Source organism: Sapajus apella, unplaced genomic scaffold (genome assembly GCF_009761245.1).
Source record: "Sapajus apella isolate SASKATOON/1434 unplaced genomic scaffold, GSC_monkey_1.0 scaffold31, whole genome shotgun sequence".
Classification (NCBI taxonomy): domain Eukaryota; kingdom Metazoa; phylum Chordata; class Mammalia; order Primates; family Cebidae; genus Sapajus; species Sapajus apella.
In genome coordinates this window covers 266,198-281,644 of record NW_022436971.1, presented here as the reverse complement: position 1 = coordinate 281,644, position 15,447 = coordinate 266,198, and the positions used below count along the sequence as shown (strand labels likewise).

The 15,447-nt window shown below is 40.2% G+C and overlaps 1 protein-coding gene across 25 annotated transcripts in view; it reads right to left on the bottom strand.

Moving 5' to 3' along the window:
* The window catches only part of DTNB (dystrobrevin beta), a 302,922-nt gene that overhangs the window by 263,299 nt on the left and 24,176 nt on the right, over window positions 1-15,447 (bottom strand). For 19 of the 25 annotated variants that reach the window (XM_032293926.1, XM_032293912.1, XM_032293921.1 and 16 more), the window contains exon 2: window positions 1,524-1,593. In XM_032293926.1, the coding sequence (XP_032149817.1) occupies window positions 1,524-1,590 (67 nt within the window). In that variant the 5' untranslated portion in view covers window positions 1,591-1,593. Of the gene's footprint in view, window positions 1-1,523; window positions 1,594-8,266; window positions 8,271-15,447 lie in introns of those variants that run through there. The other 6 variants (XM_032293916.1, XM_032293915.1, XM_032293913.1 and 3 more) reach the window with 2 other exon arrangements.

Genomic DNA, 15,447 nt, shown 5'->3' with positions numbered 1-15,447 from the left:
GGGTCAAGACTAGAAAAAGGGATCAGGAAATTATTGCTTTTGCTCAGAAAAGTACCAATGATTAAAGAAAACATTAGTGATAAACACGGCCATCCATAACAAGTATGTCCTATTCTGTGTCAGGCATTGTACCAAGTGCTTTATTCACATTATTTCATTTAATCTTCACAATTCTATGAAGTCAGTGCCATCCCTGCTTTATGGATGAGGAAACAGAGGCCCAGAGAGATTGTTAACTTGCCTAAGGTTATTCAGCCAGGAAGTGAGGCAGCCAAGGTCCAAACAAAGCAGTCTAACTGCAAAGCTGGATTCAAAGCCACTGCGGTGTGACGAACAGATTCAGACTCATGAACCTGGTAAAACTCAGATGCCTTCTTGATTTCTTTGGAGGTAGAAGGTGAGGTGAAGGGAAATGACTCTAAGGTATCTAGCTTGGATTGCTAGCAATTAGAAATTTGGAACTACAAAAGTTCTTAATGATCACCCAGTCAAGCTGCCTATCCAATGCCAAAATTTCTTCTTTACCACCTCTAACAAATAGTTATCCAGCCTATGACTGACAGGACAACACACGACTTAGCTGAGTCAAACTCTGCCTACCATTACCAAGACCCTAAAGATGTCAAGTATGTTGAGAGTTGGGCCTTCTGAGATTTTTATCCACTGATTTTCATACTGTGATATACAGAATTCTAGAATTCTGCTAGGACCCAGGGGGCTATCCCAGGCTGGCTCTTCCTCCTCTCTCCTGCTTCAGCCAAGCACTAGCAATTTTATAATACTCATATGTTGAGGGTCCTTGTAAGATGTCACTGAGAAAAAAAAAGTACAGTACTTTTAAAGGTTTCACGATCACTGGTCCAGACCAATAACCCCTATTTCATGGCAAAGGAATTTGAGGTTCAGCAAATGCGACCTTGAGTTGGTCAAGGTCACATGGTCATGGTCACATAGACAAACAGTCACAGAGCAAAACAGTCCTGCAAGGATTGTGAACCACCCCACTTCTCTCAGCCATCTTCTTCTCTTTGTTTGAACTGTATACAAGAATCTAATTTTTAACAGAATATTTAAAGTTAAAAATATATCAAAATACACATTCTTTTTAATTTTTCCAATAGCTCCAGGTGTCACCCTAACACTTAGTCCCCTTCTATCTCAGAACTGGTATGTAGTAGAAGGTAACTAATATAATGTATTAATCACTAATCACCATCTGCAAGCTCATGGTAACAATGGAGTTACAGCAAGAGATCTAAATTGACTGGCATGGTACAAAATCACAGATATTCTAGGTAACATTTCTGCCCTGTTATTTATGGCCTTGCCTAAGAAAGCAAGTCAATTCTATTAAAATACATGCTTTGGCTTGGGGTCCTTCAATTCCTTGATTCTTTAACTCTCATTCTTCCCTCTTGAAGCTTATAACATAAAACTTGTAATTGATTAAAAGCTATGACTTGATCAAAAAAAAAAAAAACCACAAACATTCCCGCACATCTGAACAAGGACTCAAGACTCACGCATTTCTATGAAGAGCTGCCTCTTCTCTGCCATGGTCTTCCGCTTGTTCCCACTTTCCTCAATCATCCTAGAGACAAAGAAAGATACAATAAACCACTGTATAATTTGACAATTCAATCAAGTGCTAATCACTCTATTGTGAAGAGGTACAGAAAACCAAGTTGCAAATACACATTTTAAGACGGTATCAATAGAAATAAACAGGAAGCCTGATTCAGACAAAGATAAACCACTGTCCTTTTATTTGATGGCTTCTAAAATATTAATCAATACTTATATGAGCTCATACAATTGCTTACTGTGCTAAAAATATAAGCTGTCTTATTTTTAACTTCAGTTATTTTCTCTGCAGATTCCTGGATTAGTTGAGATAATTTCCCATATCTCTACTGTTTCATATAGATAAACATGTTACTAAATATAATTTAGAAAATAAATGTAATGAAAGGCTGTAATAAAGGACATAAGAATAGTTTATACATAAATATATATATAAATAAAATATTCAATTTTATATTAAAGAAATAAGGTCTTCGTCCCTAATATGGTTTGGCTGTGTCCCCATCCAAATCTCAACTTGAATTGTATCTCCCAGAATTCCCATGTGTTGTAGGAGGGACCGAGAGGGTAACTGAATCATGAGGGCTGGTCATTCCCATGCTATACTCGTGATAGTTAATAAGTTTCATGAGATCTGATAGGTTTATCAGGGGTTTCCACTTTTGCTTCTTCCTCATTTTCTCTTGCCGCCACCATGTAAGAAGTGTCTTTCACCTCTAAGGCCTCCCCAAGTCATGTAGCACTGTAAGTCCAATCTAACTTTTTTTTCTTTCCAGTCTTGAGTATGTCTTTATCAGCAGTATGTAAATGGACTAATATAATCCCCTAACTAAAAAAGCTCCTAAATACGAATTTTCTATTACATGGTGACAGTAGTTTACATTAACAGACAGGCTATCCCAGTCACGTGCCAATCTCTTTATATGCATTATCTCATTTAATTCTCACAAAAACCCTATGTGATGGAATTATTATTATCTCCACTATGTAGATTAGGAAGCAGATGTCTAATCTCTAAATACTATAGACACTATTCTTTTAGTATGCCTAAAGGAATACTAACTTGTTCAAGGGCACACAACTACGAAATGGCAGAATGGAATCCCAACTCTTTCATTAAACTTGTTAAATAATTATTGCCTGTAGATACATATTTCTAAACCTCTATGTCTAAAAAGCTAGAACAGGCCAGGTGTGGTGGCTCACGCCTCTAATCCCAGCACTTTGGGAGGCCAAAGTGGGTGGATCACTTGAGGTGAGTTCAAGACCAGCCTGGCCAACATGGTGAAACCTTGTCTCTACTAAAAACACAAAAATTAGCTGGGCATGGGGGTACACACTTGTAAATCCAGCTACTTGCGAGGCTGAGGCAAAAGAATCCCTTGAATTTGGAAGGCGGATGTTGCCGTGAGCCAAGATCACGCCACTGCAATCCAGCCTGGGCAACAGAGAGACTTCATCTCAAAAACAATTAAAAAATAAAAAATAAGAAAAAACTGGAACACAAATGGCCTCTTACATGAACCCCACTGATATAAAATTTGTGACAATTTCAGTTGCAGTTTGCCTTACTCTATTAAGAAAAAATATCTATAGAGCATATGCCCAATAATTTCCCTAAGTAGATTAAACTGTGTAAATCGTTTTCAAATATGATTAAACTCTTGTAGATTTAACTGTTGTAAGTCATTCTCAAATACATTGGAATCACAAATTGTACGACAACTACAAATTACATATCCATTAAAGCAAGTTGCCCTGGTTATAAAAAGTTTACTTGTAATATATTATAAATAAAATTTTTAAATATAAATATATTTCTTAACATTTTACAATAAATATTCTGATTAAGACTGGCTCTTTAGGCCAAGTACAGTGGCTCGCACATGTAATCCCAGCACTTTGGGATGCCAAGGTGGGAGATCACTTGAGCCCAGGGGTTCAAGACCATCCTGGGCAACATGGCAAGCCCCCATCTCTACCAAAAAAAAAAAAAAATCTTTTAATTAGCCAAGCATGGTGACATGGGCCTGTGGTCCTAGCTACTTAGGAGGCTGAGGCAGTAGGATCACCTGAGCCCAGGAGCTGGAGGCTGCAGTGAGCTGTGATTGCACCACTGTAATCCAGCCTGGCTGACAGGGCAAGACTCTGTCCCAAAAAAAAAAAAAAATTTTAATTTTTTTTAAATAAAAGAGTCGGCCGGGCGCGGTGGCTCAAGCCTGTAATCCCAGCACTTTGGGAGGCCGAGGCGGGTGGATCACGAGGTCAAGAGATCGAGACCATCTTAGTCAACATGGTGAAACCCCGTCTCTACTAAAAATACAAAAAATTAGCTGGGCATGGTGGTGCATGCCTGTAATCCCAGCTACTCAGGAGGCTGAGGCAGGAGAATTGCCTGAACCCAGGAGGCGGAGGTTGCAGTGCGTCGAGATCGCGCCATTGCACTCCAGCCTGGGTAACATGAGTGAAACTCTGTCTCAAAAAAAAATAATAATAAATAAAATAAAATAAAATAAAAGAGTCTTTGGACTTTCTGAAATAAAGCACAACTGCAACAGAAAATAATGATAATGATTTGTAATAGAAGTATTACGAATTCAGTATTCCTGGGGAGTAACATGCAAGGCATGTGATGGAAAAATTGGGATCTAGGGGGAAGAGCAAGAACGGTGCCAGAAGGGCCTTGTTTGGCATTCTCAGGAGTGGGGTCCTTCCCATTAAAGTGATAAGAAGTAAGATACTTTACAAATTATCTAAACTTACAAAATGATAGTATCCTAAAGTCATGTAAACAATTATTACAAACCTGAATCAAACAACACATAAAATCTGAACAGACCCCTTACCAAAGGAGATATACGGAATGGCAAATAAGCATCCAAAAAAATGTTCAAAGAAAAAAAAAAACTCCACATCTGTTAGAATCGCCAAAATCCGGAACACTAACTGTAGGGGGTAGATCCCATAAGTGCCGAAGCAGGAGCCAAAAGCCTCAGCCTACTTCCATATAAACAATGAAGAAGAAAGTAACTAGAAATATAACCATAGTAGTTATTAGTTATTCATAAGTGATCTTAATTCTTTTACTAATGCCTCTCATGTAGGCAGTGTGAACTTGGGGCGACATTGTGAAATGAATGACCCTAAGGCAAGACACTTTAAGCCTTCTGTCACACCCCCATAAAGGTTGCTGGAGGGCGCCTTGGCTGTGCAGCAGTGCCAGCGCTGGGAAAGCGCCCGCTGTTCAGCCAGCTAGGGAAGGAGACATCCAAAATAGGTGAAACATCTCCTTCCTTGGAGGAGTTAGGAGAAAACTCCAATTCTCCAAGCTCTTGTGGTAAGGCCTGATGGCTGTCAGGTAGCCCTGCAGACATCCGGGGGCTTAATTGTCTCTATGTGATGCTGTGCTTCAATGGTCATGGTCCATGTCCACTCCCATGTTCTGCTTCTGCACCTGGTTCCTTTTTTCTTGTAAGAATTAATCAGCAGAAGTAACATAAATCTTAATGTCTTTGTGACAAGTACGGAAAAAGTACTGATGCATTATGCCCTTCCTAAGCCCCTACCTGCATGACACATGATGCACTTGACCCTATCACTGCCATGCCCTACCTACCCTGCCCCCAGTCTCCAACCACCTAGGCCACGCCCTACCTACCCTGCCCTCAGCAATTCAATAGAAGCGGAAGCATCCAGGCATTGGGGCCACTGCTGGTCTCTGCGATTTGGTTAGCAGTGGACCCTGGGGCCCAAACTCTCTTTTCTCTATCTCTATGTCTTGTGTCTTTTATTTCTACAATTTCTTGTCTCCACATCAGCAGGGAGAGGCTCATAGAACCCTATAGGGCTGGACCCTACAACTAACAACAGCAAATGCCAGCGAGGATATGGAACAAAAACTTTCATTCATCGCCGGTGGGAATGCAAAATGGTACAGCCACTTTAGAAGACTGGTGGTTTCTTATATAACTAAACATAATCTAACCATATGATCCAGCAATCACACTCCTTGGTATTTACCCAAAGGAGGTGAACACTTATGTCCACACAAAAACCTGCTCACAGATGTTTACACCACGTTTCTTCATAATTGCCAAAACTTGGAAGCAACCAAAGAGACTGGGTAAATTGTAGTATATCCAAATAATGCAATATTATTCAGCACTAAGAAATGAGCTATCAAGCCATGAAAAGACATGAACGAACCTGGAATGCTTTCTACTAAATGAAAGTAGCCAATCTGAAAAGACCATATACTGTACAGTATCAGTTATAGGATGTTCTGGAAAAGACAAAATTATGGCAAAACTACCAGTGGTTGTCATCATGGTGGAGAGGGAGGTGTGGATAAGCAGAAGACTTTAAGGGCCATGAAACTAGTCTGTATGCTATTATAATGGTAGACATTGTATCATTATACATTGCCCAAATGCAGAGCATGTACACCATCAAGGGTGAACCCTAATATTAAGTATGGACTTTGAATGATAATGCTGTATTAATGTAGTTTCAGCCACTGTAACACATGCAGTACTCTGGAGAGGGACGATCACAATGGGGAGGCTGTGCATGTGAAAATCTCTGTGAAAATCTCTTCCACTCAATTTTGCTGTGAAGCCAGAACTGCTCTAAAAAATGTCTATTTAAAGAAAAAAATTGCCTAGAAAGCTTATTAAAACACTGATTATAGTCACAGTGAATAGAAGCAAAAATACATAATAAAGCTTTTTTTTTTTCTTTTTGGAGATGGAGTCTCACTCTGTCGCCCACGCTGGAGTGCAATGGCGAGATCTCAGCTCGCTGCAACCTCTACCTCCTGGGTTCAAGCAATTCTCGTGCTTCAGCCTCCCAAGTAGCTGGGATTACAGGCACGTGCCACCATGCTTGGCTAATTTTTGTATTTTTAGTAGGGATGGGGTTTCACCATGTTAGCCAGGCTGGTCTCGAACTCCCGGCCTCAAGTGATCCACCCGCCTCAGCCTCCTAAAGTGCTGGAATTACAGGCATGAGCCACTATACCTGGCCCTGTTCAGAAATTTCTTCCAGACTCAGTGGCCTGGGACGGGAGTGTAGGAAGAGGGCAGATGTGGTTCGTTCACCAGCCGTCTTAGACCTTCCCAATGTACGTCTTGCTCCTTCTCTTGACAACTCCCTTCTGTATCTTTCCTTCACTTTCTTCTACTACAGAATATTCTTTTTCCTTTTTTTTTTCATTCATTCTTCCATGTATATTATCCTCCAGCTTAATCACCAAAACCCTACCACAGAGACATAATGCCCATTTTACAAATGAGGAAACAAAAGCTCAGAAAAGACAAATTATTTAATCAAGACTACAGAAACTGGTAAGTGCCAGGGCCAAGAGATGCAGCAATTCCATCCGATCCCAAAGCTCATGTTCTGTCCACCACACTGTACTGCTTCCATTTTAAAGCAATATAGCTCCCTGCTCACAAAACAAATTTCTGAGTTACTCTAGGTGAGTTCTGTCATAACACAACCACCTTCAGAGATTGACCTGGTTCTCAACCAGGGACAATTTTGCTGCCATGGGACAGTTAGTAATATCTACAGTCAGTTTTGGTTGTCACAACTGGGAGGGTGCTACTGGCATCTAGTAGACAGAGGTCAGGGACACTGCTAAACATTCTACAATGCACAGGATAGTATTCCACAACAAAGCATCATCCAGTCCAAAACAGCAATAGTGCTGACGTTGAGAAACCCTGAGACAGCCCATTTAATGGAATTTTAAAAATACTAAATGTTATAAAGCAGCCAGTATTAAATTTAGCCACTGTTCAACATGATATTCAACAGCAGAAGAGTTAGCATCCTGAATTCTAACTATAGTTTTCTTTAGCCTTGAAACTCACCTTGTCACTCAATCTCTGCATCTCAAGTTCATCATTTATCAAATGGATATAATTGGGATATCTATTGGGAAGCAATGTGGAATAACAAAAGAATGAGTGTTTTAGTCAATTGAACTAAATTTCAAACACTAGCTCCAACAGTTGGACTCTGGAAAAATTACTTAATCCTTCTGAATCTCAGATTCATCATCTGTAAAACTGTGATGATCACAAGTACCTTCCTCATGGATTATTGTAAGGACTCACATCAAATGCCTAGAACAATCCCCATCACACAGTCAGTGTTCTCTAAGTGTTAGAATGGACCAGCACACCCAACTGATGCTAAGAAAGGTCTGTTACTCAACAGTAGCCATAACACTGGCATCATCTGTTGACCTAACAGGTGTGGCAGACCCTGCCTTTATTGCATTACCCATGCTCCTCTAAGGCCTAACTGTCCAGTTTCTGGTTGCCTGCATCTGCATTTCTTTGCCTGAAGACAGACTGTGCTTAGACACGAGTTCCCATTATCAAAGTAAGCAAATTACAGAGATTGAATTCACAGTCCTGACAAGATTCTCCTGAACCCTCTAGGCCAGAAGCAGCTTTCTTCCTCTTACTACAAGAGGGCGGTCTCGCCTGTCTAAAAACTAAGCAGAGGTCTCAGCTGGGATGCATGCCTCCAAAGATGCCTACCCTCCTGGAGATATGAGGTCTCAGCTGGAATGCATGCCTCCAAAGATGCCTACCCTCCTGGAGATATGAGGTCTCAGCTGGGATGCACGCCTCCAAAGATGCCTACCCTCCTGGGGATATGTGCCTACCTTCCTCACTGCTTCCAGGCTAACAACCAGGCATTGTCAGAATAGGGAGGAACTGATCCTCCTTTAGATGAAAGCACTGATTCACCAACACAGTATGATATGATGGAATGTACTGGCAAGAACTGGAAGAACATGGCTGGATCTTGAGAGTGCTGAACTTGGAGGTCAAATATAAGACTGGTAAGGAAACGTCTGTTGATATGGGCCACTCTTCCATGAATCACAAATTAACGTTCCAAAAAGGACATCCAAACATGTCCTAACATGAACCAGTCCTAACATGCTACTAGAATGGCTCATTTAAGGTGGAAATAAATGTTTCCAATGATGTCTTAAAGGAAAAGAACTGAAGATCCTGGAACTGCATGGCAGGATGTTAAGGAAGGTGTCAAAACAGTGCCCGCATATCCCCCAACCCTTACCAGGTACACTGGCCTGACAGCCCCTGAGGGTTCTTTGTCTAACCTTGAGACCATTTTGTTCCCTGCATGGCAGGCCTGACAGGTTGTAGATCTACCACCTCCTGGAAACAATCTTAACCAATTACTGAAAGAGACACTATACAAATACTCTACCTGCCTTTCCCCTGAAGGACTGTAGCTCTAAGATGCACGTTTCACATTAGCTCCTAGAGTTTCTCAGTGGGAACACTGTGAAAAAATCAGTACCTGGCTTGATAACAAATCTTGTATTTGCAATCTTTGCTATCCTCCCTCTCCTATCTCACTTCCCACTCCCCTACTGGCTTTTCCAAGGACAACCTCCAAAACAAAATACCTGCATTTAAATCCTTGTCTACAAGTCAGCTACTAGGGAATTAAGGCATTATGTAGTTTCATTTCAAGCAAGCTTACAATTCAGGTTACATAAAATCCAAATTAATGGATTTGGGATACATAAACACTGAGATTACTATAAACCATTTCTCTAGGCCCAGTAAAAGGGGACTCCATGCCAGTGCTTTATGTAAACTAATGCCTGTATCTTTGTAATCATGCTTTTAACAGTTCCATACCTAATAAGAATATATTTACTCCAATACCACAGCTGATTAGATGTCCTTGCCATTCTGATATAATGTTGAAGACCAACCACTACCATGAACGTAAGTACATCTCTCTACTTCCTTCCAGTTGGACTCCTGGCACTCTGCCTTTTCTTAACCACACCATCTAGATATAACCAATATAATTACCTTAAACACTAACTCTAACTTCAAACCCTGCCGTTTCCTTCCTCATAATCACTCTCATATCCACCCTCTTTTCCCATTTCAACTGCCAAAATCTTTGTCCACACTAATGCACAAATAAAATTTTATGACCTTGTGATCGCAGGACTCTCCACCCCTGTCTTCCTATAGTTCATCCTGTGAGCATACAGAGAAATCCAGTAGGCACATTCGTTCAAACATGGCTAATCTTCAGTGGGTCCAAATCACCCAACTCAGGACCTTTATTTCACCCAATTTAAAGAACCAGAATACAGCTTCAGTCTACAAAGTATAAAGAAGATCAGAGTCCTAGGTATACAAATATAAGTGAAGTTTCTTAAATCTAAAAGGGTTGAAACCTGGCCAGGCACAGTGGCTCACGCCTGTAATCTCAGCACTTTGGGAGGTCAAGGCAGGTGGATCACTTGAGGTTGGGAGTTCAAGACCAGCCTGGCCAACCTCGTGAAACCCCATCTCTACTAAAATACAAAAAAATTAGCTGAGTGTGGTGGCCCGTGCCTATAACCAGCTACCAGGGAGGCTGAGGCAGGTGAACCTTTTAAACTCAAGAGCTGGGGGTTGCAGTGAGCTGAGATTGTGCCACTGCACTCCAGCCTAGGCAACAGAGCGAGACTCCATCTCAAAAATAAATAGATAAAGGGGTTGAAACTGAAAGTTAACTAGAAGAAGCTGTTTAATATCTTAAGCCCAAAGCAAAACCAAATGAAAGAGTTTGGAAAGCACAACCCCTGAAATAAAAAAAATCAACAGATTGGATTTTATGAAAATTAACTGCCCTGCAAAAGATACTATTAAGTGAATAAAAAGGCCACTGAGTGACAGAAACTATTTTCAAAACACATATCTGATGAAGTACTTGTATACAAATTATATGAAGAACACGGGGCGTGATGACTCACTCCGGTAATCCCAACAGGATTTGGAAGGCTGAGGTGGTCAGGTAATTTCAGCCCAAGAGTTTAAAACCAGCCTGGGCAACATGGTAAAAGCTCATCTCTACAGGAAAAATACAAAAATAGCCAGGCATGGTAGTACATACCTGTAGTCCTGGCTACTCAGGAGGCTGAGGTGGGAAGGATCACTTGTGCCCAGGAGATCGAGGCTGCAGTGAACTATGACCACATCACTGCACTCCAGCCTGGGTGACAGAACAAAACCCCATCTCAAAAAAAAAAAAAAAAAAAAAAAAAAATCAAATAAAACTCAATAACAAGACAACAGCTCAATCAAAAACAATCAAAAATCTGAACAGAAATCTTGCCAAAGAAGATACACAGATGGTAAATAAGCATATGAAAAGATGTTTAACACCACTTATAATTTGTAAATCATAAATTAAAACAGCAAAATAACACTACACACCTACCAGAATGGTTAAAAATCCAAAAAAACTGACAACATCAAATGCTGACAAGGCCGGGCGCAGTGGTTCAGGCCTACAATCCCAGCACTTTGGGAGGCCAAGGCGGGTGGATCACCTGAGGTCAGGAGTTCGAGACCAACCTGGCCAACGTGGCGAAATCCCATCTCTACTAAAAATACAAAAATTAGTTGGGCATGGTGGCACACGCCTATAGTCCCAGCTACTTGGGAGGCTGAGGGAGAATTGCTGGAACCCAGGAGATGGAGGTTGCAGTGAGCCGAAATCGCACCATTGCACTCCAGCGTGGGCAACAGAGTGAGACTCTGTCTCAAAAAAAAAAAAAAAAAAAATGCTGACAAGGATGCAGAGGCAGCAGAAACTCTCATCATTGCTGATGGGAATGCACAAGCAGTCATGTTGTAAAAAACTTGGCAGTTTCTTACAAAGCTAATCATAGTCTTACCATATGATCCAATAATTGTACTGCTAGGTATTTGCTCAACTGAGTTGAAAATTTATGTCCACACAAAACATCTGCACCCAAATGTTTACAGCTTTATTCTTGATTGTCAAAAGCTGGAAGCAATGATGATGCCCTTCAGTAGGTGAATGTATAAATAAACTGCAATACTTCATAAATGGAATATTGTTCAGCAATAAACAGAACAAAGTATCAAGCCATCAAAAGACATGGGGGAATCTTAAACACATAATGCTAAGTGAAAAAAGTCAGTGTGAAAAGGCTACATACTGTTTGATTCCAATTTTATGACCTTCTAGAGAAAACAGAACTACAGAAACAGAAAAATGATCAGTGGTTGCCAGAGGTTTGAGGGAAGCACAAGAGAATTTTCAGGGCAGAGAAACTTCTGTATAACACTATAATGGTGAACACATGATACTATGCATTTGTCAACACCGAAAGAACCTCACAACACAAAGAGTGAATCTTTATTTTTTAATCTTTTAATTATTTATTTATTTATTTTGTACAGACAGGGTCTCACTATGTTGCCCAGACTGGTCTCGAACTCCTGGGCTCAAGCAGTCCTCCTGCCCCTACTTCTCAAAGTTTTGGGACTACAGGAGTTAGCCACCACACCAGCCACAAAGGGTGAACCTTAATGCATGCAATTTTTTTAAACAAAATCAGAGGATCCCAGAATGAAATATAGAATGTGACAAGGCAATCCAGCTGTATTACACATGTATGAAACGACCTCACTGAAGAGGATCGGGGAGAAGGTAGTGACAAGGATATGGAAGAACTGAGCAACACCATCAACCAAATAGATCAGATTGACATCTATAGAACATTCTACCAACAATAATGAAACGTATATTCTTTTTAGGTGCACAAGAAACATGTACCAAGAAAGACCAGATCTTGGGCCATAAAACAAGCATTAGCAAATTCAAAAGAATTAAACTCATACAGAGTGTGCTATCTGAGCATAATGGTTTGAAACTAGAATTTATTAAAAGAAAGGGATAAGTCAATGAAACCAAAAGTTGGTTCTTTGAAAAGATCAATAAAACTGATAAACCTCTAGCAAGACGAACAAAAAAATACAGAAGGCATAAATAATCAACATTACTAATGAAAGAGTGGAAGTTATCACTATAGAACCCGTGAACATTAAAAGAAACACCATAGAAATATTATGAACAATTCTATTCTACACATATAACAACTTAGATAAAACCGACCAATTCCTCAAAAACTACAAATTGCCAGAACTCGCCCAGGGTGAAACAGGTAACAAGAATAACCCGTAACTACTAAAGAAATTGAATTCGTAAGGAAAAAAAAAAAAAAACCTTCTGTAAAAGGAATCTCCAAGCCCAATGCTACAAGATCCCTTCAGAAAACAAAAGACAAACACTTATCTTCTCATTTTGTAGCTAGCATTACCTACATAACAAAACCCAACAAAGGCAGTACAAAAAAGAAAACTCCCAGCCAGGCGTGGTGGCTCCTGCCTGTAATCCCAGCACTTTGGGAGGCCCAGGCGGGCAGATCACGAGGTCAGGAGGTCGAGACCATCATGGCCAACGTGGTGAAATACAAAAAAATTAGACAGGTGTGGTGGCCTGCACCTGTAGTCCCAGCTACTCGGGAGGCTAAGGCAGAGGAGTCACTTGAACCCCAGAGGCGGAGACTGCAGTGAGTCAAGAAGGCGCCGCTGCATTCTAGCCTAGGTAACAGAGTAAGACTCTGTCTCAAAAAAAAAAAAAAACTACAGACTGATGTTCATGAACATTGTTCATTTATTTTCATTGCAAAAGTCTTCAACAAAATATTAGCAAATGAAATCCATGAATGTATGAAAACTTGCTACAAAGCCACAGTAATAAAAATGTGTAGTATTGGCACAAGGATAGCAACAGGAAGCAATGGAACACAGGAATCAGTGGAACAGACTGAAAGTCCAGAAACATATCCTTACACTATGGTCAACTGATTTTCAACAAAGATACCAAGACAATTACATAGAGAAAGGATAGTCTTTTCAACACATAGTGCTGGAATGAAACTGCAGTATATTCATACAAATTGTGGCAAACACATATAATGGAATATTGCTCAGCCATAAAAAGGAATGAAGTACTGAAGCATGCTACAACAGGGATGAACCTTGAAAACATTATGCTAAATGAAAGAAGCCAGTCACAACAGACCACATATTATATGATTCCAGTTCTATGAAACATCCACAATAGGTAAATCCATAGCCACAGAAAATTAATCATTGGTTTGCAGGATTTGTGGGAGGTTGATGGGGGAAAGTGAATAGGGAGTAACTGCTAATGAGTACAGGGTTCTTTTTAGGGATGATGCAAATGTTGTGAATAGTGATGGCCGCACAACTCTACAAGTATACTAAAAACCACTGAATTGTAAGTTGAATTACATGATATGTGACTTATATCTCAAATAAGTACAAAGAAAAAAGATATCTTACTATATATAAGCCTTGGGTAATTGTTTTCACTAAATATATTGCTAAGATGCATCCTATTGTTGTTCATTTTTTTTTTTTGCTGTTGCATAATTCCAAAACTGCATTTTAATCTACTCTCCTGCTGATGGAAATGAGTTGTTTCTAGTTGTTTTTTTTTTTTTTCCTATTGTGGGCAGTGTTTCTATAAACATTGTTGTATCTGTCTCTTGCTGCACAAAGTCAAGAGTTTATCTTGGCTGTATATCTAAAAAAAGGAATTGCCAAAATGTTTTTTTTTTTTTTTGAGACAGAGTCTCACTCTGTCACCAGGCGCTAGGCTGGAGTGCAGTGGCACAATCTCGGCTCACTGCAACCTCCGCATCCCAGGTTCAAGCAATTCTCCTGCCTCAGCCTCCCAAGTAGCTGGGACTACAGGCGCACGCCACCGCGCCCAGCAAATATTTGTATTTTTAGTAGAGACGGGGTTTCACCATGTTGGCCAGGATGGTCTTGATCTCTTGACCTCGTGATCTGCCCGCCTCGGCCTCCCAAAGTGCTGGGATTACAGGCTTAAACCACCGCGCCCAGTCGCCAAAATGTTTTTTAAAGTGCACCAAAGGACGTTCCGGTCAGTGACATATTTGAGATGGTGTGAATTCCCAATCTCTCCAACACTTGGTCCACCAGGCTTTTCCAATTTTGCCAGTAACATGGGTATATGACATCATCTCACTGTGGTCTTGGTTTCTATTTCTTTGATCACTAACGAAGGTGCCCATCTCTAATACATTACTGGTCATATGTGTTTCCTTTTCCGTGAGGTACCTGTTCATGTCTTTTGCAGTTAAGCTTTTGTTACAGTAGTCTCAAAATATCTTTTAATCTCAACATAGGGAAGGACTTTCTAAGCAAAAGTTAGCCTAAGTTAAAGTACGCTTTTAAAAAAAATCTATATATCCAAACTCACAAGAAAGATGAAAAGTTAAGTCACAGACTGGGAAAGGAGGTCTGCAATTCATATAACCAAACAACTGGTATCCACGACATGCACACAACTTGTACAAACCAGTAAGAAAATTTGACATAAGATATGAGCAGGCAATTCACAGAGGAGGCAACACATTTTGGGAGGCCGAGGCGGACGGATCACCTGAGGTCGGGAGTTCAGGACCAGCCTGACCAACATGGTGAAAGCCTGTCTCAATAAAAGGAAAAAAACAAAATTAAAAAAAAAAAAGCAACAAAAATGGGAAACAAACATATGAAAAGTTTCACATAATAACTCAAGACTAAACTATAATATCTAAGGATCTACAGTTGGGGTATAAGCCCATAAAGAAATCCAAGGAAGGGATTACTATGCAAATCAGGACAGTGACTGCTCTGGGAGGAAAGGAAGGGGCTATGAGTGGGATGAGGTACACAGAGGAGCTTCTAAAAGGGCTGGCAGAATTCTATTCTTCACCTGGGTGATGATGACAGAGTATCTGCTGCAGGATAATTCACTAAGCTATATAATTTTTTTAGTATCTGTTTTATTCTGCAACACAAAATTTATAAAAATGTAATTTACCCATCACACACATCAAATAAAAAACTGAGTCTGAAAATATCATTTATATTGGCAAAAATATGGCGT